The sequence below is a fragment of the Urocampus carinirostris genome, chromosome 2 (assembly GCF_059441175.1).
Source record: "Urocampus carinirostris isolate Australia breed hairy pipefish chromosome 2, RoL_Ucar_1.0, whole genome shotgun sequence".
Lineage (NCBI taxonomy): Eukaryota > Metazoa > Chordata > Actinopteri > Syngnathiformes > Syngnathidae > Urocampus > Urocampus carinirostris.
In genome coordinates this window covers 22,733,394-22,756,279 of record NC_142350.1, presented here as the reverse complement: position 1 = coordinate 22,756,279, position 22,886 = coordinate 22,733,394, and the positions used below count along the sequence as shown (strand labels likewise).

General features: G+C 41.5%; 1 protein-coding gene across 3 annotated transcripts; it reads right to left on the bottom strand.

Moving 5' to 3' along the window:
• Positions 1 to 1,945: 1,945 nt before the first annotated feature.
• tcf19l (transcription factor 19 (SC1), like) lies at positions 1,946 to 17,397 on the bottom strand. Of its 3 annotated transcripts, none has more exons than XM_088329434.1 (5): positions 16,977 to 17,397; positions 11,352 to 11,904; positions 9,365 to 9,534; positions 6,847 to 7,751; positions 1,946 to 5,053 (listed from the first exon to the last, which is right to left on the bottom strand). In XM_088329434.1, the coding sequence occupies exons 2-5, from the start codon at positions 11,626 to 11,628 to the stop codon at positions 4,717 to 4,719; spliced, it is 1,689 nt and encodes a 562-aa protein (XP_088185560.1). In that variant the 5' UTR covers positions 11,629 to 11,904; positions 16,977 to 17,397; the 3' UTR covers positions 1,946 to 4,716. The 3 variants fall into 3 exon arrangements, with proteins under 3 accessions (XP_088185560.1, XP_088185559.1, XP_088185561.1); XM_088329433.1 differs by having other exon boundaries at positions 17,074 to 17,397; XM_088329435.1 differs by lacking the exon at positions 16,977 to 17,397 and adding an exon at positions 13,652 to 14,014.
• Between the last annotated feature and the right edge of the window lie 5,489 nt (positions 17,398 to 22,886).

The window sequence follows — 22,886 nt, the reverse complement described above, 5'->3', positions numbered from 1 at the left end:
AACTCTGAAAACATGTCTCTTATTTGTTACTTACAACAAGGTGGCTGATAAAGACAATTCTGTGAAACATCCGTGTAATTCTTTTCGTGCTTCAACGTTAAAAAGCTCTTTTCAGTCACGTGACTTTTCCTTTTTCCCTGTTTCCACCCCCGTCTGAAAAACCCGGCCCGAGGGCCCTTTGCGGCCCTCAGGATAATAGTTGTAACCCCCTGCCTAACCCTTCAAAATCCAGTAAAGCTCGCCTCAAATCCCAACCTCAGATAAATGCTTTTCTTAAACCATTTGGACAATAAGACCTGTTTGTGTCTCTTTTGAAAGGTAACACTCTCAGGTTTGGTCCCCAGCTGAAATTATTACTGCAAATGCTACCAACATTGAGTCACCTGAGAAAAAATGGTTTTTGTACTCACCTGAATTTGTTTTGCTATCACATGTCCGCAGATAAGAGCATAGCTTGAAAACAGATGAGACAACATCTTGAAGACCTACCTGATACTTTGTCAAATTTGATCACAATCCGAAAAACTCTTTAAAGTTTTTCTAATGGTATGTCACGGCGTTTCCAAAAGTGACCATTTGGAGATCACCAGTTTGCAGCTCTAAAATCGTGTATTTGACTTTAGAAATTGTGAAAGAGTTGTAAATGTTTGACTTCTTTTTTTACAAAATGTAGTCACTGATGGTGCAAACTTGCTTGTGATAATCGAGCGTGAAAGTGGGTCGCAGGTTAAATTTGTGCACATTCAGTTTTAGCTCTGGTTCGAATACACCCCATAAAGTTGCATACATTTCTGATGGGAATTTCATTGGCTATCCAATGTGTCAACCAACATTTGATTCAGTCACTCCTGGATGACAATCTTCGAAGCTAAAATGAGGTCAAAAAAGGCATTCATAGGCTAATGCAGGTAAAGGACCATATAAAATGCTTGCAATAGGTCAAGAGTGCTGTCAACAGCCATATTGGAAATCATCTCAGGAGTATGTTTACTTTTAAAAGGAAATTATGGGGAGAAACAAACTGATTACAAGGATTGTCAAACAATGTAGAAATGCTTTTAGGCGTTTTTTTTATCTGTCAGTAGTATCGTGTTTGAGTAAATAATTTACATGGTTGGATTTACTGGACACTCCTGAATGTAACCAGACCATATTCGTGAATACTCGTTGTAAAATAGGAAAATTAAGGAGATTCAAAGTGACCATGAATCACTGAACCAGTCTGAGGACTACTCAGCTGGCCGCTGCAGTAAATTGACGTAAACGTCAATTAAAATGTGTTTAAAACTACATAAACCTTTACACCAGGCAAGTCCAAAATCCGTGGCCCGTGATCATATATTTACTGGCCCGCAGCCTTAGTCATAAAATGAATAATATGTGGCCCACCAGTGATGTTGACGATAGTATAAAATACATCTGTAAAATATATTCACTGTTTTACCAGATGGGGGCAGCAGGCCCTTGTCCACCTCGCCTGGACTTTCCTTGAGAATTTTAGCTACAAATGGAAATTGGAGTACATTTCCACGGAAATCTGGAACAATTGCGTCTTCCTAGTTCAAAGACTATAATATTAATAGGCACTGCCAGACAAAACATGTTGACTACAAGAAAAAAATCGAAAACAGACGCAGTAAAAAGATGAAATGGAAGAGGGGCTTTTTTACGAGACCCTGCGGGTCAAATGAAGCTGCAAAAGCGAGCTAGGAAGTGGCTACGATAATGCCCGGTGGATTTATTAAAGACCGTTCGGAGAATGTCAAGCCCTCACACATTTTCAACTTGCCAAATCTGGCACACTTTCTCAAAAGTGCGCACACCCTTGCTTTACTCTCACAAACTATTCTTAAATATAGCTAATCGTGCTTTTAAAATGAAAACGAGGCCAAGCTTTTCAAAGGATACCGTGTTTACTGAATTGACACACACGGCAGGGACATCAGACTCCTTTTTACACAATTCCATTGTTAGTGTGTATTCCTATGTGGTAGGAGAGTGGTGGGGGGATTATTTGCATTGCAGGCCCTTTATTGCCTCAAATACTCAACATTTTATAAGGGTGATGTATTGCTTTTAATACTGCCTCCACCAGCAGGGATGTGAATATGAATCAAATCCTATTGGTAAACAAACAACTCATTTCGTATGTCCTATACAGTATAGCCAAAGATTTGTTGTTGTTTTTTTTGCATTATACGACTTCCCTGTCAGGACATTAATATCAAAACCATTTTCCTTGCTAAAATATGACTGCAGTTATGACCGGTGACCATAGGTGAGTAGCAAAAGCGACGCTTTCCTTTTCTTCATTTTAATAGCCAACCCAAATAAGCTGTAGGCACTTTCATGCCTATTGGTATGCGATCAGAAAATCACCAAAAACGTATGTATAGCACTTCAATCAATATAAAAATACTCTCTTTACAAAAATGGCCATTTTGATATGTAACATGGCTGCTTTGCCCAGGTACAACTACTGTATTCTCCAAACTATAAGGCACAACCAAGAAAGCTATTTAAAAAAATTCCCACAAGGCGTATTATATTGATATTAAAGAGCTACTGTGTGTATTCGTGTATAACCGTTGGGCTCTATATACACTTTCGGAAATTCAATACTCCAATGATAGATCAGTTGATAAGTGTTGCTGACCAAAATCGCAAAACATTGAATATGCGATGATATTCAGACCAGGGTACCACGGATGACATACAAAAAGGCATGAGCGCTTATCACAATAAGAAAAGGCATTAGAGCTTATCCCTATGACAACTTTTATTACTTGGGGTGCCAGCAACTGTTTGCATAGTGCATTCCGATAGGTTGGAGAGTCTCCACTTCTTTACCTGTGCGTCAATAACCTCCCAGTTCATGATGTATACATACATAAAAGCGCTTGTGCGATATTCTGTTAAAATACGTTACATTTTCTCCATTCTCCAAAATGTGTCAAAGTGAAATGACTGTATGACCTATCAAAATGCACTATGCACAGCCATGTCCCTGGCACTGCAAGTAAAAATCCCGTGATAATAAGCGCTAATGGTTTGTGCACGCTAAAATTTCTTGCCAAAATGGGTTATCCTCAGTGTGCCTTATAGTCCGTAAAATAAGGTCCAAATCCCCCTAACATTTTCCATTATCTCATGATTCGTCTGGCTAATATTTTTCTATACTTCTAGGTAGTGTGCTACCTCAGTCATGTTGCAAACCACTTGAAAATCCTATGTAGAATTCATGCATTTATCATAAAACCAACAATTGATTAATGTCTTCACACACTATGGCCTGATTTTTTTCTTATTTTGCATTTCAATCAAAAAAGAATAGAGCACAAGTTCATGTTTCATGGCATCTGCAGAAAAGTCCAGTGCAGTCTTTTAGAGTTGCGGTGGGCTATTAGTTTATGGTGCATAGCAACTTGTACAGTGCCGGGAAAAAGTATTTGCCCCCGACCTTATTTCAGTGTTATTTGCATAGTTATCTTTCACAAAGGTTCCAGATTAGCTAACTAATTTTAATATCACACAGAGGCAGCCCAGGGAAACCCAAAATGCACTTTTGAAGAGTTGATTTTAAGTATTAATGCACAAAAGTATCAAAACCTATCTTGCCCTATTTGAAAAAGCGATTGCCCCCTTGTTAAATCGCTAAGCAACTGAGTAACCAAATTTGCGAGGGCGGCGTTCAATTTTACAGGCCACACCCAAAATTGATGGCCAGTCACTAGGTGTGCTGAATCAAGAAATCCACTGCTGTTACTAAAGAACACGGTCATCTCACATTTGCCAAGAAGCATCTTGATTATCCTCAAGACTTTAAGAACCATTCTGTGGACTGATGAGTCAAAAGGTTTTAGAATGTGTACAGCCTGTTGCATCTGGCAAAAAATTTGCACAGCATTTTACAAAAAAGAACGTGATGCCAACAGTAAAGTATGGTGGTGGCAGTGTGATGGTCTAGGGCTGCTTTGCTGCTTCAGGACCATGACAACCCACTGTGGTTGACGGATTAACAAATTCTGATGTTAAGCAGAAAATCCTGACAAAGAATGCCTGGCCATCAATTTGTGGCCTCAAACTTAAGAACCCATTGATCATGCATGCAGCAGGACACCGATCTGAAATACAACAGCAAGTCCACCTCTGATCTGGCTCAATTAACAAAATGAAGGTTCTGGAGTGGCCAAGTCAACGTCTGGATTTCAAACTGGGGTGCGGCGGTATGACCTAAAGCGGGCAGTTCATGCTAGAAAACCCTCCAATATGGCAGATTTGAAACAATTGTGTAAAGAAGAATGGGCCAAAATTACTCCACAGCGTTGTGAAAATCTCATTACCAAATATTGTAAATGTTTGATTTCTGTTATCGCTGCTAAGTGGCCTAACTCGTTTAGGGGGCAATTCATTTTCCACATAGGCCTAGATTTTTTTCTTTGTAACTTTATAAATGGAATCAACATCTGAAAAGTGCATTTTGAATTTCTTTGGGTTGTCTCTGTGTAATATCAAAATCGGTTTAATGATCTGAAACCTCTGAGTGATAAAAATGTAAAAAAAAAAACAGAAATCAGGATGGGGGGTGGGCAAACACTTTCTCACGCTACTGCAACAACAACAAATTTCCATCCCCACCGTACGGCAATTTCCTCAAGTTTTGTCAAGACCGTCCTTGTCCGATTGAAGGGAGAGCGTGTGACTGGCCAGTGAGCCTCAGCAGCAGCCGCAGTGAAATTCAGCATTTGGATCCCTCAGAAGCTTTTTGCGGTCCACGCGGAGACAGTCGATGTGGTACCAGGCGTCGCAAACGTCGCACTGGATCCACTGGACAGTGTCCTGCTGAGGCAGCAGGCAGCGGGGGGCGGCGCAGGGCTCCACCGAGGCCCCGACCGTCGACTTTATCGCCTCTTCTTCTTCCTCGTCAGAGGACGAGGAGGAGGAGGAGCCCGAAGACGACGATGCCGAGGAGCTGGAGGAGGACGACGAAGAGGACGGCGAGGGTAAAGATGGCCGCGGGGGGAGCGGATGTTTCCGAGGACGTCCTCGACGCCTGCAGGAGCAAATAGGAGAGTGCAGTCTGCCGTCAGGCTAACTCGGTGGCTCTCGAATAGTCGGGCGGGCAGGAACGTTTGACCTCAGGGAACTTTGAAACATTTTTAAACTTTCCCAGAATAAAGTGTAATTGCACTTCCACTGCACTAGGGCGCAGTGGCGTTTTCTTCACATTTAGCCTCAACGCAGTGCAAAAGGCACAGAGTATAAGCATTGAGTATGAAGTGTAAAAGACCCTCTCGTGAGCCCATGAAAAAAATGCAGAACACGGCTGCAGACACAGGCGTAGAGAGACAGGGTAAAGAGAAAAACAAAAGTCTCCTCCCGAAAGCAAACACGAGGGAGTTTGACGAAGCGTGCGTAGCACTTCACTGCGGCCACGGAGGGAAACGAGTAAAAATCATTGCGCTTGCCATGTTAAAAAATTTGGCAGGCAGCTGACAGCGTGAAGCCAAATAAAAAAGAAATTACAACCCATGAAGACGCTTGAGTTTTATTTCATCAAAAATTTGCCGAAAGGTGTAGATTTGGCTTGGAAGGAAGTGACGTGTTACCACCAATAGAGCAATTGTTGTTTCGCCCCTAAATATAATTCCCCCCCTCAAAAAGAAAAATAAATTATCCCTGAGGGGGCGCAAGAGGATTTCCTATTCTGAGGTAGAGAATTGAGAAGCGCTGTGCTAACCAAAAAGGGAAAATGTCTAGTAAATGACGTGTTAACTTATGTAAAACCTAAGTCCGCTGGTTAAAAACCACAGGATCTTTTCATGGCCAAATTCTGGCACATAAGGATTTTCCAATTCCTCCTGAATCATGTATTTTGCAGAGCCGCAAATATATCTCTGTTGCCATATCCGATTTTTACTTTTGCGCGTGCATTTATCAAGGCATGATTTATAGATCGGGTAAATTGCAAGTATATTTGTGGCTCTGAACAATACAGCATAATATATGGGTGAAATAACGGTAATATTTAGTTTACATTTTCAGTTGCAGGAAGCTCTTCCCATCACAATTTAGCAACACCTTGATTGTTTTGCGTGGGCCATAATACATGTCCATATTTAATTCATAATCACTGCATTAATACAAATTTCATCGTACAATGTTAAGGTGCTCCATGCACCAGTCCTCTTGGGTGCAGCCCATAGGAAGCAATGACGCTACATAGGACAATGACATACAAACTAATGCCGGCTGCCATTAATCAAGAGGGGAAAAAGAAATGTGACGGCTAAGCGAAGCCTCCAGAGAGCAATGTCTTTGTCATTTTTAGGCAGACTTGTAAAGAAACGTGGCAGCGATTTCAAGAATTTACAAGCATTTCGCCCAAATCGAGCACTTTTCAATCATTGATAACAAAACATCAAAGTTCAAGCATGTCAAAGGATTTCAAGCACCCGTACGAACTCTGTAACAAGTGCATAATCCAAAGATGCTAAGGAAATAGTGAGCATTTATTATTTAACGATTTAATCACAATTATGTCTGTTAGCCTGAGAAAAAAATAGTTTGGGAGATATTTTCTCATTTGAATGGGTATCATTCTAATTTTGATCAAATGAGCAAAATGATCAGTCAAATGCAGTGATTAAGCTTCGCATTTGCCAAAATTGTCTTTGCACGTTCTAATTATGATAGAAAATATTTGCATGCGCTGAAGATTATCTCTGAGCCAGATGTACTCATGAGAAAGAGCTATAGCTTCCTGATCCCTGATCTATAAAAACGGTGTATACTTTTTTTGTAGGGAAGAAAATCATACATTTCACATTTTAGAGGAAGCCTTACCTAGGCTGCTGGTGGAACCTGTTAAAGGCGGCCCGGCCCCTCGGTGCCGTGCACACCCTCAATGAGGGCGAGGCGAGGTTGTAGCTCTCCCCTCCCACAACCAGAGGCGAGAAAACCGGAGCACTGTGAGCCCTCCGACGACCCCTCGGTGCCAGGCTAGCAGGTTTCTGCGGACGGAAGGCCGCGGCATTGTGAAGGCGATGCAGGAGCGCCGGCGCCTCCTGCCGGTCCGGCTTCAGCGGCGCGGGGAGGATACGGTACTGGCGGTGGTCAACACGGGTGTTGCTCATGGCGCCGTGAAAGCTGCCGATGGTCCTGATGCCCACAGGAAAGGGTTTGGTTTCCTGAGGACGCAGTAGGGAAGACGTCGGCCGTGGCGGCAGAGAGCATAGGTCGTCCGAGTCGGACTTGTAGATACGGCGCTTTTTCCTGCTCCGTGACCGCTGAGTGTCTTCATCCGGACCAGTCCGAATCAGGCAGGCTTGGCCCGCCTTGCTCCGGGGCTCGTCCGAACTGTCGTCCTCCAGCAGGACCGTATGTGCAGACTTGCGCCGGCTCCTGGAGGCCGGCACCAGGGGCTTTGATGCCACGGGGGCCTTGGGCACAGGGGCAAGGCTTTTGGGAGCCAACGCAGGGACGGCGGCCTGGAAGGGACGAGGTGTTGGAGGCGGCGAGCGACTGGTGCTCAGGGGGGATGGGGAAACAGGGTCAGAATTGGCGGCCTCGTGACTGCGGCTCCTCCGGAAAGTCCAAGCGCTTCCTTTCATCTTGCTCAGGCTACCGATGGAGTTGAGGATGACTGTGGAGCGATTGATGGACAGCTTGGACAGGTCAACGCCCGGCGCCACCTTACACTCGGGTGTTGTCCTGATACGATTCTGCAGGTCTGAAGAAAACGTCCCTGCCTGAAGAGAATGTGATTACCATATTTGCCAGACTATAAGGTTCACCCAAAATCCCCACACTGGCCACAAATATGAACATGCGCCATACATGGTTCGCAACAACATTTTCATGGCTAAATTCAAGCACTCTCGAAGGCATTTTTTCCAGGACCTTCAAAGGAAGGAATCTCGCAGCGATTAACAGAATATTTATTTTTTGTTGACTGATGACTAAAATAAAGTCACCGTCTTGCTGCTAGCACATTTGTTGTGGTATTTTGAGCTATTCCTATCTATGATCTACGCTCGTTTTGTGTCAATGGGCTGCTATAAACTGACAGGAATTCTGCCATTCTGCTTCAACAATTCACGCGCAGCTTGGCTACGACACATTTTGTTTACAAACATGGAAAGGGCTCTATAATTGTTGGCTAAAAATAGAAAACTAAAAAAGAAAGTACCGATTGTAAAAAAAGCAGAAAAATGAGCCAGATTTGTACTCATTTTAATGATATTGATTGCTTAGAAGAAGAGTATACATTATTTCAATCCTAGACACCGTTTCAAAGAGTCAGCTTTTCTCAGGGAGCCGGGCTAAAAGAGACGGTTTTCTAAATAGAGCCGTCCTCTCGGGTGCTACCAGTAGGGGGTTTACGCTTCACATGACAACGCCATAAAAACAAGCCACCAGAACAGGCGCATCAGCGTCATTTTGAACCACATATTTAAACATTTTTCTTAACTTAATGCGTGGTCCATTTAACCAGACTGCTGAAATAGGTGGAAACAGTTTTAAGCATTCACAAGCACTTCAGCCGAAATTCAAGCACTTTTCGAACCTTAAAACACAACATTAAAATTCAAGCATTTTAGAGGACTTCAAGCACTCGTACGAACCCTGGCCCCATTATCGATGCGCAAATACGGTACTTTTTTAATTTGAATACAACCTTAGCGCTTACTGTAGTTTCAATTCCATGTGCTTTACAGTCCGGTGCGCTTTATAAACGAAAGAAAATATCACGAAGGACTATTTTTGGTATGCACTCGTGATGGCGAAATGAAGCCCTGGAGGAAAATGCTTCACACACCCACGAAGGGGCTTCAAGATGATTCATTTCATCGACTACGCCATCATGTGGACGGAAAAATATAGAACATGCTTGGTGCATGCAATCAATTGGTGTGGTGTGTTAACCATGCTGATTTTGTTGTATACACTTCAAGACATGAATGGTTCTGTGTTACTTTGTTTATATTTGTGCCTACGCAAAGATGGAAATTGTGAAACAAAGAGGGGGAAAAAAAAGTGCTTATGGATTTTCAATCGATTCATTTGATGGCAGACATTTTTCGGACAAGGGTCAAGGTAATCCATAGCGTTGCTTTGCAGTTTTTATTCTGACCTGCACTCAAAGCTAGCCAATCATTTCCTGAATCGGTCATGTGGTACACGCGCTTCAAACGCCAATCCATGAACCACTCATCTGAATTACTCGGCACACGCTTCAGAGATTCGACCCGAGAAGCAAACCACCAGCGTGGACCGTTATTTCGTGTGTGCCTTATAGTGCAGAAAATAAATTAACTTAGCATCGAAAATTCAGAGGGCTTAAGAGCTTCGGTCAAACTACCTTGGGAATGGTGATGGCGTCAAAATCCAGCGGACGAACTTTGACCTTCTGGAAGAGGAAGTAGAACTCGGGGCTGCCGGGAGCCGCGTGCCCCCCGAAGGTCAGCGCGTCCCCGTCCGACAGCTCCCATTGGACGCCGGCCTGGAGGCGGACCTCGTTCACCCAAGTGCCTGGCCAGAACCACATCAGCGTTAGCGTTCACATGGTCACCATTTTGTGTGCTTGCACCAATTAAATTTCGGTGTACAATTAAATGTCTTCACGGTCCCGGGCGGTTGTAAGCAGTACCAAGTTCCTGAGTGCGCATATTAGCGAGGACCTGTCCTGAAGCCATTACAACACATCCATGGACAAAAATGTGCATCAACGCCTGTACGTTCTCCGCAAACTCAGGAGAAAAAGTCATGCTCATGCTCTCATCATCATGCTTATTATTATTATTATTTTATTTCCAATATTATTGTTTGTTATTGCAACATCCGTTTTGGCCTGCTCATCCAGGAAGGTGCGTTCCCTTATCAAGGTTTCTTCATTTTCCTCATGTTGAGGTTTTTGAGTTTTTCCTTGCCCTCATGTAGGTTTTAGATCAGGGGAGGGTGTAATAATAGTCTAATAATCTGTGGTCTGTGCAGCCCTTTGATACTCAGTGTGATTAAGGGTGTCACAAATAAAGGCGACTCGGCTCGACTAATTCTACAGAGGCACCGTCGAGAGAATTCTGACCAGCTGCAAGACATTGCGGTACGGCCACTCCACAGTGTCCCGCCCAAAGACCCTGCAGCACATTGTGAGAACAACAGAAACGGTATTTGGTGCCCCCCTTACACCCCTCTTGGACATCCACAAATCCCCTCTCTCCCGCAAAGCCAGCGGGATTGAAGGTGAGCAGCCCAACCCACCCATTTCACAGCCTTTTCAACCTGCTGCCATCAGGGAAAAGACTGCAGAGTCTCAGAGCCAGAACCAGCAGGCAAAAGGCCAACTTTTTCCATCAGGCTGCCAGGACTTTAGACTCTCTCCTTTTGCATGGCCAATCATAAAATGTTCATAATTGATACATAATCCTTGCACTAATGCACATATCATTGTGCCCTGTTAAGATGAAGAATGGACCGACCCTCTTGGGCGAGACCCGTAGGGTGAGACGACGCTTCACAGGACAATGCTGTACCAGCTAACACCAGATGACGTTAATCCTGAGACAATGGGAAAACCAAGCCACCAGAGAGCAGTGTTGGCATTTTTGTGCAGACTTGTTGAAAAAAAACATCTGCAAGCATTTACAAGCCCTTCACCCAAACTTCGAGCACTTATGAATACTTGAAAATACAGTAGAATTCAAACATTTTCAAAGGTTTCAAGCACCTGTACGAACCCTTAAAAAAAATACATATCACAAAAGGTGCTGTTGAAACAAGGAGAATTTATGTTGCACAAATTTATTAATATTTAATTACAATTATGTTTGTTATCCTGAGAAAAAAAAATTGGCGAATATTTTTTCTGTTTGAATGGTTATTTTAATTTTGATAAGAGAGATCGAGAGATAGATAGATACTTTATTCATCCTCGCAGGGAAATTCACAAAGAATGATGAATGAATAACTCACATGAAAATTATTATCATCTTATAAATGCAGTTTCTTTCCCCGGAATGTAAAAGAACATCCAATTACTGTATTTGTAAGTTGTTGGGGGGGATTGTATTGAACCCAAGTAATTTGTCTATATTGGAATAAAAAAACAATAAGCAAAATATCTAATCTGGCAGACATTTTTTTTTTTTACCAATTTTAAGCATTAATCTTATTCAACTAGAACTTGGATTTAGGGGACTGCGCTATGTGTGCAGAGAACCACCGACAATTACCCCTCACCCAATCAAATTGCTTAGGGTGCTAGGCTGCCGCTTTTGTGTGCTTACAATTTGTTCTCTGGGTTTTCATCATAAAAGTTTATGAATTTCAACCCTGATAAGGTATCTCACCATGAGTGCTCCTGTCCTTGATGTGCACCCTCCACCCCTCGTCCTGCACCGCCGCCTCCCCGCCATCGCTGCTGGCCTCCCGCTCGGCGTGCAGTTCGGCGTGGACCCGGGACACGGCCGGCGAGTCAAGCGTGACGTCACAAAGCTCCTCCGCTCTCCCTAGCCGGAACACCGAACGGCCCGACGCCGGTCGGAAGGTGTACAGATCCCGCGTAGATCCCACCTCGGAGGAGCCGATCCGGAGCAGCTGGAAACACGGCTGCACCCCCGAAAGCATGGCGGACCTTTTCTTTGGTCCTGGATGACCACCGACGTCCCCGCACCCCTACAGGAGGGCACGTTGCATTTGGAGTCGCTCGGTTTGTGGTGGATTATGTGGAAAGCATCAACGGCGAGGAGAGCGGGAAGCTTGGCGGACTGGCATGAATAAATGAGGGCGTCTGATAAATTTTGCAAATGACATTGCCTCGTTTCGCCGTAGGGTTTAAAAGCGGGTCTCCTGATCGATCCTTGGAGTTAAACGATTCATGGTTTGTGCTCCCTTTTTCACCTCCTGGAACAAAATAAACCATGAAAGTTAGACAACAGGTTTTTTCAGCACAACACCAGTAATTTAGGAAAAGAACTAAGAAGCGTTGAGCAAAAATGGCACCAAAAGAGAATCTTGTTCTGCAGAGTATAAGTTGAAAGCAGTGAAATATTTGGCCCAGAAGAGTAATCGAGCAGCAAAAAGAAGACGATGGGTCGGACGTGAGCGGCTTATCATCTACCTCCTGAGTCGGAGGAGTTGTTAACCGGTAAAAATAAAGATTTCATTGGATTTAGTGATTTGAAGCAAAACTGAAAGGTCAAGTTCTTTACGTGAGAGTTATCTGAATGACTCTTAATATGCTACGTTGTTAGGAACATTAACATGTATGTCAATCAATCGCCTGTATACCCTATACTATAACAGCCTGTTGTTCTCTAATTTATACCATTTTTAATTACCTTTAAGAAGATTTGAGGGATGGATTCTATCAAATGTGACTTATACTCCAGATGCAATTTATAATCCGTAAACGACGGTACTGGTTTACATGTTTACAGACATACGAGGACAAAAAAGCCTTTGGTTGCTGCTCAGAATCACGACGGGTTATTCAGTAAGAGTTCCAAGGTTCAACATTGCAGCCACTATAATGTTTTACTTTCTTTGAAATTGCCTTAATATAACCATGATTTGCATTATTTTACACATCGGGTCTTAAGAGGTGAAGACCAGCCTGCCGAAGGGAAACAAATCAATGTCTGGGACAATCTTCCCGAAAATTCATATACTTTATGTTTTAATGTATAACGAGCATTTCTCATATTGCAATCAAAATTCTGTTTGCCTTTTTTCTCAATTCAAACTTAGCATTCAAATTGACAAATGTTGAATACATGCGGCCATGATTGAAACCGTTTATTGACAACTATGAACACGTAACCACAAAATATTTATTTAAGTATTTTATGTCCGAAGTCCGTACCATTAGGCACACTTTTACCGTTACAAAGTGAGCCTGGCCCCTCACCGGAATAGGGAGGCGTGATGTGGTCATCGCAGGCAGGTTTTGAGACCTCTGGTTTATAACACAGGGTTTGTGCACCTTTTTTTCGTGGCCAAATTCAAGCACTTTTTAAGAACCCTCAAAGCCAAAGTTCAATATTCTCCACATCCGTGTAAAGAAAAAAAATCCAGTGTGAATGATGTATTGTGCAGAGCCACAAATATATCTGCGTTTTACATATGCCATTTTTGATCCTGCATGTGTATTCATCTAGACCAGCAGTCGGCAACCCGCGGCTCCGGAGCCTCATGCGGCTCTTTCATCCTTATAATGCGGCTCTGATTGGCTTGGGAAAAGAAATTACTAAAAAATTTTTTTTTGTATTTAATTGAAGTGTGTTTTATTTGTGTTAGTTTTTATATTATTTTAGTTCTAAATTTGAAGATTATTGTGATCTTGAAATATTAAAATATTAATTAAATTACTTGATATTATTTTTTCGTCGCTCAAAATAGACGTCACACTGCGGAAGCTGGTATACCCGCTGAAACGCCGTCTATTTTGAGCGACTTTCAACCCCGGCAAAGCCAATGGAGAAATGTAGACATTTGGGTGTCCAAATTCAAACGCTTGACAGAGGACCTTGAAGATGTTGCCCGTCAGAAGGCCACTCTTGCTCAGAATCACAAATGGAGTGATATTGAGAACCTCCCGAGACCGGACAAACTCATATTTGAAACATGGAATGCCATCCCCGACACCTACACCAACATGAAGAAATATGCCTTTGGAGTCCTGTCGATCTTCGGATCCACATATGTATGTGAGCAGCTATTCTCCACCATGAACTGCATTAAAAACAAACACCGCTTACGGCTCACAGATGACAGCTTACAGTCCTGCGTAAAAATGAAAGTGACTTCGTACAGCCCCGATTTGCAGAAGCTGTGCGCAGAGGTTCAGGAGCAGAAGTCCCATTAACCAGGTAAAATAAATATTTATGCAGATATTTTGCAAATATTTAATTTTCATTGTTTAGTGACACAGTGCTTTTCCCCCCAATTTATTTTATATATTCAGGTCAAGGCTCCGCTGCATACTTTGAAAGCCCGAGGCGATATAAGGATGACGGCTCACGGATTTTTCCCTTTTGTTTGCTGCATGCACAATTTAAATTCAGCTTTTTAATTTATTCGAAAGAGACATTCAGACATTATTTTTTCAAGAATTCAAAATGTGTTCATTACATCGGTAAAATTTAATTTTCTCCGTAGCACTTCATAAGACATAACCACACTATAGTTGTTTATACAAAGTGTAAAGGTAAGAAAAAGCAATATATACAGTGTTATCTTCATTTTAGATAAGATAAATGGATATAAGAATGACGCCTCATGGCATTTTTCTGCTTTCGTTTGCTACATGGACAATTTAAATTCAGCTTTTTAATTTATTTGAAAGAGACATTCATTGTTATTATTTTTCAAGAATTCAAAATGTGTTCATTAAATGAATAAAATGTAATTTTCTCTGTAGCACGTGGATTTCATAAAAAACATGTAGAAGTTTTTTTTTTTTTTTTCATTTTAGATGTGCGGCTCCCAGTGTTTTCTTTTCCGTGGAAACCGGGTTCAATTGGCTTTTTCGGTGTCAAAGGTTGCAGACCGCTGATCTAGACCCAAGATTTTTAGATCTGAGTAAATTTCGAACGGATCCGTTTTGCAGACAAATCTCTCCTCATACAGGTGTTGGGTGAAAATTACAGTATATATTACATTTTCAGTTGTATGGAGTTCTTCCTATTCTAATTTAGCACTGGGAAACGCTACCATCATTCTTAGCGTGTTCCATAATAAATATCAGATCATTGATAGATAATGCTTACACTAATACACATTGATAGTGCCCGTTAAGGTGTATCTCTTTGGTGTGACCCGTAGGGGGCAATAACCATTCATGGGAAAATGTCATACAAACTAATGCTGCCATTAATCACAAGGGAGCAGAATGCAATTGCAGAGCGAAAGCCACCAGAGAGCAGCGTCTGTGTCGCATACATAGACTTGAAAAACATGGCAACGATTTCAAACATTTACAACCACTTCACCTAAAATTCAAGGACTTTTCGATACCTGAAAACACAAAACTATAATTCAAGCATTTTCAAGGATTTCAAGCACCCGTACGAAGCTTGCCGATACATCATTACGTTTGCCATGCTAATACATTTCCAATAATCCAGTTAGATCATTTGATGAACACGATAAGTGTTTGGATCGTAAAGGGAATAAGATAAGCTTTGGCTTTTTCCAGTTAGCGCAGAAGTGTTACTTTAGCTCCGGGGCCAAATGCTAGAAAAAAATCTTGTCGCGGGGCCGGACTGGTAGATTAAGGAAAAAGAAAAAGAAAAAAGAGAAACAGAGAGAGAAATAAAAAGAGAAACAGAGAGAGAAATAAAAAGAGAAAAATAGGGAGAAAAGAGAGAAAGGATAAGTAAAACAGAAAAGGAAAAAAAAGAGTAAAGGAGGTAATAAAACGAGAGAGAGAGCGCAAGAATCAAGAGAAAAAGAGAGAAGTCAAAATCCAGGTCCAGTTGATTTGCAGGTGTTGTCTGACTTTAAGCTCGTTTTTCTCTTGCGCTCCTCACAACGGATCCGGCCCGTGGGCTGCATGTTTGACACCCATGATCTAGACTAGAGTGACACTTGAACAAGTTGGAAAAAGTGCATCCTCTTGAGAAAATGAAAGCATTCTCAGTAAACTATTTGATAGGCAATTTTGGATACATAATTTTAATAAATTCAAAATCAACAACTTTGATCAGCAGAGAAAAAAGGGCCAACTCGAGGATGTCACACATGCGGCCCATGGGCCGCATCAAGCCCGTGAGACACTAAGAGGATCGCAAGAGAAAAACGAGCTGCAGTTATAAAAAAAGTCCACTTGATGCGGCCAAAGCCAGGCACTGCTCGCAAAGCCAATGAGAGATGGGTTTCTCCCATTTCATCTTTCTCTTATTCAATATTTCTCTTTCTCCCTTTCCTTTAATTTCTTTCTTTTCCTCCCATGTATTTTTTTCCCATTCTTTCTTTTTCACTTCCCCATTTTTTCTCACTCTCTTTCTATTTGCTTTCTCCCTTTGTGTATTTCTCTTTGTCCTTTACTTTCTCACTTTCTTCCTTTGTTTTACTTTCTCTTTCATGTACTCTTTTGGTCCATCTTTCCATTTCTTTCTTTTTATTATTCTCCTTGTCCGTTTCTTCTATTCTAACACTTCTATTCTATAGCATATGAATAAACTATTTTTTGTTAACAATATCTGTGTATTATTTGTTACTACAACATCCATTGCAGCCTAATTATCCTGGAAGGGGGATTACCTCATATGCAGTCCCCTTCAAGGTTTCTTCATAACATTTTGAGGTTTTTGAGTTTTTTCTTGCCCTCATGTAAGTTTTAGATCAGGAGATGGTATAATAATCGTCTTAGGTTTGCAATAATCTGGTCTGTGCAGCCCTTTAAGACTCCTTGTGATTAAGGACCAAACAAACATGACTTGACTTCTTTCTCACTTTCTTTCTGTTGCGCTTTCCTTTGTTTGCTCCATCTTTCCCTCTATTTTGCTCTATCCCTTTTTTTCTCTTTAGTTTATCCACTTTTATCTTTTTCTTTTCCCATTTTCCTACATATTTTCTCCCTTTGTTTAACTCGCCTTTTTACTTACTTTTTACCGTAACTTTCTCCATCTCTCATTCACTTGCTCCCTTTTTTAACTCTCCCTCCCTCTTTCCCTTAAGTTTCTCCATCTCTTTTCTCATTTTCTTTATTCCCTTTTTCTCTCTCCGTTTTTTTCTCTTAAATCTAGTAGTCTAGCCCCCGCGAGAGCAGTTTCCCCTGGTGCCCTCGAGCACACATGAGTTTGACGCGCCTGTCCCAGATGGAGAAAAACGCAACACAAACAACCGCCGCGTCACCGGAAGCCCGAGAATCAGGTCAAGCGTGATTACATAACGTCAACTCGTTCACTTTAGCGCTTTAATCTGACCTCGGCTCCACAACGTTAACGAGTTAACTGCTTGGACGTCCTCACCGAGAATATAGGGTTGGTAGCGTTCATCGAGTTAACTCAATGTCGCCTCCTTTTCTTCGACTAAAACAGGCACACCGAGACGCATTAGCACACGCACCCGAAGCTAGCGGGCTTCTCTCCTCCCGAGTGACCGCTCAGCAGACACGGAAGCGAATTTCGGCCTCTGCCGCCGCCGCCGTCGTCCTGCCGGTCGCTTTCGGCTCGGTGCTCTTTCTTTCCTCCGGGAGGAAGTGCTTTGAAATTTGGCGCGTCCTGCCAGCGGCTTCTTACAGCTACCGCGTACGTCACGTCCGGTTCCTCCCTGATTGGCTGGTAGCCAGGGCGCCTTTAGCGCAAACGCGCCTTCTCATTGGTGATGGGAATTTCTACTCTTTTTTAGAGAACCGGATTTTTTGGCTCAGCTAGAGAGAAAGAGAGGGGAAGATGAAAGAGAAAGAGGGGGAATTTGAGAGAAAGAGATATGGAGAAAGAGCGAAAGAAAGATAAAGGGGGTAAGAGAGAAAATGAGGGATAGAGAAAGATAGAAAGAGAGGGGGTAAGAGAGAGAAAGAAAGAAAAGAGCGAAAGAGAAAAACAGAAAGACAGAGAGGAAAAACAAAAAAATAAACAGTAAAAAAGAGAGGAAGAAAGAGAGAGAGAGAAATAGAATGAACGAGAGAGAAACAGAAAACGAGAGAGAAAAGGAGAGCCAAAGAGTGACACTTCATAGGACACTCCCGTATGAACTAATGCCAGCTGCCGTTTATCAAGAGGGAAGAACAAATGCAATGGTAGAGCGAAAGCCCCCAGAGAGCAGTGTTGGCTTGGCTTCTATGCAGACTTGTTGAGAAAGAGAGAGGTAAATAGAGTAAAAGAGAGGGAAAGAAAAATAGAGAAAGGGAAAAACAAAGAGTGAAACAGAGAAAGAGAGAGACAAACTGAGTGAGAGATAAAGAACAGGAAAAAGAGAGAGAGAAATTGAGAGCGAGAGAGAAGCCTAGAAAGAGAAAGGGGAGAGAGAGAGAGGCATAGAAAGAGAAAGGGGAGCAAGAGGCGGGTAGTGAGAGATAGAGAAAAAGGGAGATAAACAGAGAGGGAGAGAGAGGGGAAGAAGAGAAAGAAATAAAAAGAGAAAAGGGAATAGAGAGAGACAGAAACAGTTAGAAAGAATGAGAGAGAAAATGAGAGTTAGAAAGAGGGAGTTAAACAAAGGAAGACAGATAGAAAGAAGAGAAAGAAAGAAAGAAAAAAAAAGAGAGAGAAACACTGAGAGAGAAAGGGAAAGAGAGAGAAAGGGGGAGATATAAAACGAGAAAAGGGGTGCAAAAACTGAGTGAGGAAAAAAAGAGAAAGAAGGAAAGAAAAAGGGAATGAGAGCAATAAGTTGACAAAGCGTTTCCAATGGAGCTAGCTCCCGTCATTTTACCTCACAGAGCTGGCTAATAAGGCCGCATTGTTTGTGAACGACTCATCCCTCTTCCACATAAAGCGAACAGTACGAAGCGTACGTCATAAAGAGGTCAATCGCCTGACTGCCAAAAACAGAAACAAAGGACATGTTGTACTGTCCTCCCAAAGTTTTCTTTCCTTTTAACAATTTAGTAAGTATTTATTCGTTAACACATTAACTGAATAAATACAACCAATTAATATATTGTTTTTTTTATACTTCCATGATGTCTCCCCTGACTCCATGTCACCGAATTAAACTATCAATGAGGATACGATTTGGACAAAATCGAATGTAGAAAACAAGATTCACAAAAATAATAAGCAATTTGGAATTGGCACTCCTGCAGCCCAAACTGTAGCTCTACATATAACCCTAGCCCTAACTCTTTTTCAGAACTCTGAATGCAGCTTAATACCCCAATAGAAATACGACCCTTAGTTTTTAACCCCAGACCCAAATACATTTTGGAACCATGTAATAAGTTTAAATCCCTTATTTGAAGCCCAAACCCTAGCTCATAACCCTCGCCTAACACCTAACCTAAGAAACATGGCAAGAATTTCGAGTCTTTACAAGCACCTCACCTGAAATTCAAGAATATTTTAGTCCTTGAAAACACAACATTAAAATTCAAACATTCAAGCTAGCAAGCAGCTACAATACATTTTGGAACCATAAAAAAAAGTTTAAAACCCTTATTTAAAGTCTAGACCCTAGCTCCTAACCCTCGCCTAACACCTAACCTAGGAAACATGGCAAGAATTTCGAGTCTTTACAAGCACTTCACCTAAAATTCAAGATTGTTTTAGTCGTTGAAACACAACAATAAAATTCAAGCATTCAAGCTAGCAAGCAGCTCTAATCAATTTTGGAACCATAAAATAAGTTTAAAACCCTTATTTGAAGTCCAAACCCTAGCTCCTAACCCCTCCATAAGACCTAACCTAAGAAACATGGCAAGAATTTCGAGTCTTTACAAGCACTTCACCTAAAATTCAAGATTGTTTTAGTCGTTGAAAACACAACAATAAAATTCAAGCATTCAAGCTAGCAAGCAGCTCTAATCAATTTTGGAACCATAAAATAAGTTTAAAACCCTTATTTGAAGTCCAAACCCTAGCTCCTAACCCCTCCATAAGACCTAACCTAAGAAACATGGCAAGAATTTCGAGTCTTTACAAGCACTTCACCTAAAATTCAAGAATGTTTTAGTCCTTGAAAACACAACATTAATATACAACCATTGGCAAGGATTTCAAGCACCCGTACAAACTCTGAAAATCCGAAGAAATGTTGTATTGAAAATGCATTTATTCCGAATGATTCATTCATTATGCAAAAACAGCAGCACTACAAAATTCTTGATAGGATGCAGAAGAGACCGAGTGTAGAAATGTGGAACGGTCTTTCAAGATAACGACAGAGAGTTTGTGCTTGAGATGAAAACATGAACATGAAAAAGCACTTCATGAAACACTCATCCTCCAGACTTTCCGTGAACACAAATCTTTTCATCCGAACACCCGTTTTTAGATGGAAACGTGGACATGAACACATCACGTGAAATCTTTAGGAAACGCTTGCTTGTCTTTGCTGAAGTGAGACTTCAGATCATTTCCTTGTTAATTTCGAAAAGATTTTTTTATAGAAATGACAATGAAACCCGGCCTGTACTCATGTAAATACATCAAGTGCATGCGCTAGTGTGCTCCTTCTTTGATGAAACACGTTTATGCGTTTAAGTGACTCACATTGAACAAAACTATCAAAGAGAGCAAAATGTATCATGGTATGTCATAGGGCATTGTCTGCATGCATACAGGAGACACATGCCTTGACCAATATGGCGGCAGCAGCTCCGGTGGCTAATGGAGAACCCAATGAGCCCTCAAGATGTTGAATTTTAAACAACCTAACTTTTGAGCAGTGGCGGGCCGCCAGGACCGACAAGGCCTTCTCTGCTGGTCTAAATCATATCTGAATTGTTTGATGTGGTGATGTTTTGGTGTCAGTGGAATTGATAGGATCTATTCTCCGAGGACAATGAAAAACCTTGCCCAATAGGGCACGGAAGCGTTTAACGCAATTGGGCATCGAAGACGTTGAGGACGCGTATCTGTGGTTCTTATTTGTGCCGGCGTTCTTATGTGGAGTTGGTTGATCGGCTGAGGAAAATGTCTGATCAACTGCTCAGAGATCGGACTGGCGCGACTGAGGTCTTACTTCAACGCCCTGACGCCGTCATGGCAGACAGCCTCGCCGGACAGACCGCCACTCTGGAAAACGCCTTGAAGAGCCAGAACTGACCTGATGATGATGAGATGTGATCTATAATGCCTTGCTTTAAAAATCCAATTAAATGACGTGAATAATATAAAAAGTGTTTCAGTTGTCAAGGGGGACAGGACCAAGAGAAGCTCTGTCTTTTTCTTGTTTGCCCTTTTTTCCTTCTGTGATATCATGTCTTCATCAAAGCTGTTCATTTTAAATTGATTATTAAAAAGGTCAATCAATCAATACTTAATTAATAATTCCAAACTGTCTTTAGCTTCCTTTCATAGCTTTTCCCCCGGTTGCGCTTCTTCTAAATGTGATTTCATATTTAAGCATTAAACCAATCACATTTCAGCCATTACTTGTTGCCAGGGTGTTATATCTACCCTGAGGCCTTCGCAATCAGTTCTGCAGGCCCAGAGGCATGAAATAAGTGATGATCAAGTTGTTGGTTGAGCCAGTCAGATGCCTAGTTGGCTAGCCAGGGCCTTCTAGCAGGCATCAGGAAACTTACGCTGTTTCCCAAACTTTGAGTGACTAGGAGGCGGTTACAAAGTATCGCAACGAAAAGGTGAAGAAAAATACCCCCCCTGTCCACTGCTCTTGTCGAACGGACATTTTCAGCCCTAAATTGAATAAAACAGAAATACGACACGGCCGGCTTTCAACGTTAAGCTTCAATGGCTGTAGAAAAGAACTTCTTGATGGAACTGAAACACACGGATAATCTATACTTCGGAGTAATTGAAATCTTCTTGAGTAGAAAAAGGAGGATGGATTTTGTGCACTGATAAAGATTTTTGGTGAGTAAAATGTGGCTATGGTCCGAATTAATTTCACAGCCCGCCAATGCTTTTTAGCAAAGTACTTCAAACTTTCTAATCCACCATTGAGACATTTTGGACTAGCCAAACAGTCATATTAGCTCTTACCTCCTTGGCAAAAAGAAAATAACATTGTGATTTTCCCCCAACAACAGGCTCATTTTTTGTTTCAAAATCGATGCGGATTTACAGACGCTTGTGCTCTTCTAATATCTATACAACAACAGTCACATAAAAATACAGTCAATTCATGAAAAGCATGCACAGCCATGAAAATGTTTGTCATCACAACCGACGATTATTGCTTGTATTATTCAAGGTCAAGCATTGCTTAATGTGCCAAACGTGCAATATAAAATAACAGTAATTTAGCATTGCTTCATATAAGTTTGCAGATGTATTTACATTAGCTGCTACTAACTCAAGTGGATTCTTCTTAATTTGTAATTTTGTGCTTGCCCTTGTCTGGAATTGATTTTCACATGGATCACAAAACAACACACATTTGTTTATCATTTTTAGACATTTCTTTCCCTGATCCTGCTTCCGTTTATTTTCTAGAAGAAAAAAACGAAATATTTTTTTAGCCTTTAGTCTTGAGCTGGAATTTATTGATCGATCTATCAATCGGTTGTCCGTTTCAGTACAAGCTGGAGTTACCGAACCAGTCCTCCTGGTTCGGTTTTTGGCTCACACGTGCAGATATTGGAATATTTTGACGTAAACTTGAGTGCTTGTGTCGAAACTTGCATGCACACTCTTGTTTTTTGTTCTTCTGGTGTTGCACTTTTGTTATTAATGTGCTCTAAGTGCAAAGTTTTGCAGTCCATTGGTTCTTATACATAGGTCCCAGAACCCTATGTAACTCATTTTATCTCAGTGGTCACATGCTAGAAAAAACATTCTAATGGGTGCCAGACCACTACTATAATGGTATAAAAAGTGTGCCTAAGTTGAAGGGCTGGGGGCCTTTTCCGAGGCTCACACTTAAATTATGATTCAGGGGTGTAAGACATGATTATAAAACGATTATTGAGGGTTTTTTTTTATCTCTGGAAACTATGCTTTTGTAAAAAAAAAAAAAAATGGATTCCATTTCCACTACAGTTTATTTACCTCCCAAAAACTCAAGCAGACTGGAAAGTGACCAAAATAGCACACAAACACTAATTTAAATGATTAACTGAATTATTTGAAAGTATTTCTGCTTTTTATTTTTATGTGAAAATGTTTACCTGAATATGGGCACGTCACTTTTATATCTCATCTAAAATTTTATAATCATTTTAATTTGGGATTGCCTTTAACAGCGCATATGTGACTTTTATTTCAAGTGAAATAACACCGGGATGGGTTTCTTGTTCTCTGGTTGATAAATGG

What these genes read in the sequence shown, in the direction of transcription:
- tcf19l (XM_088329434.1), bottom strand. Translation starts at nt 11,628, where the DNA reads ATGCTTTCGGGGGTGCAGCCGTGTTTCCAGCTGCTCCGGATCGGCTCC. An exon ending in CAAGGACAGGAGCACTCATG is followed by an intron (nt 9,535 to 11,351) that starts GTGAGATACCTT and finishes GGTTCTGGCCAG; the next exon opens with GCACTTGGGTGAACGAGGTC. An exon ending in ACGCCATCACCATTCCCAAG is followed by an intron (nt 7,752 to 9,364) that starts GTAGTTTGACCG and finishes CATTCTCTTCAG; the next exon opens with GCAGGGACGTTTTCTTCAGA.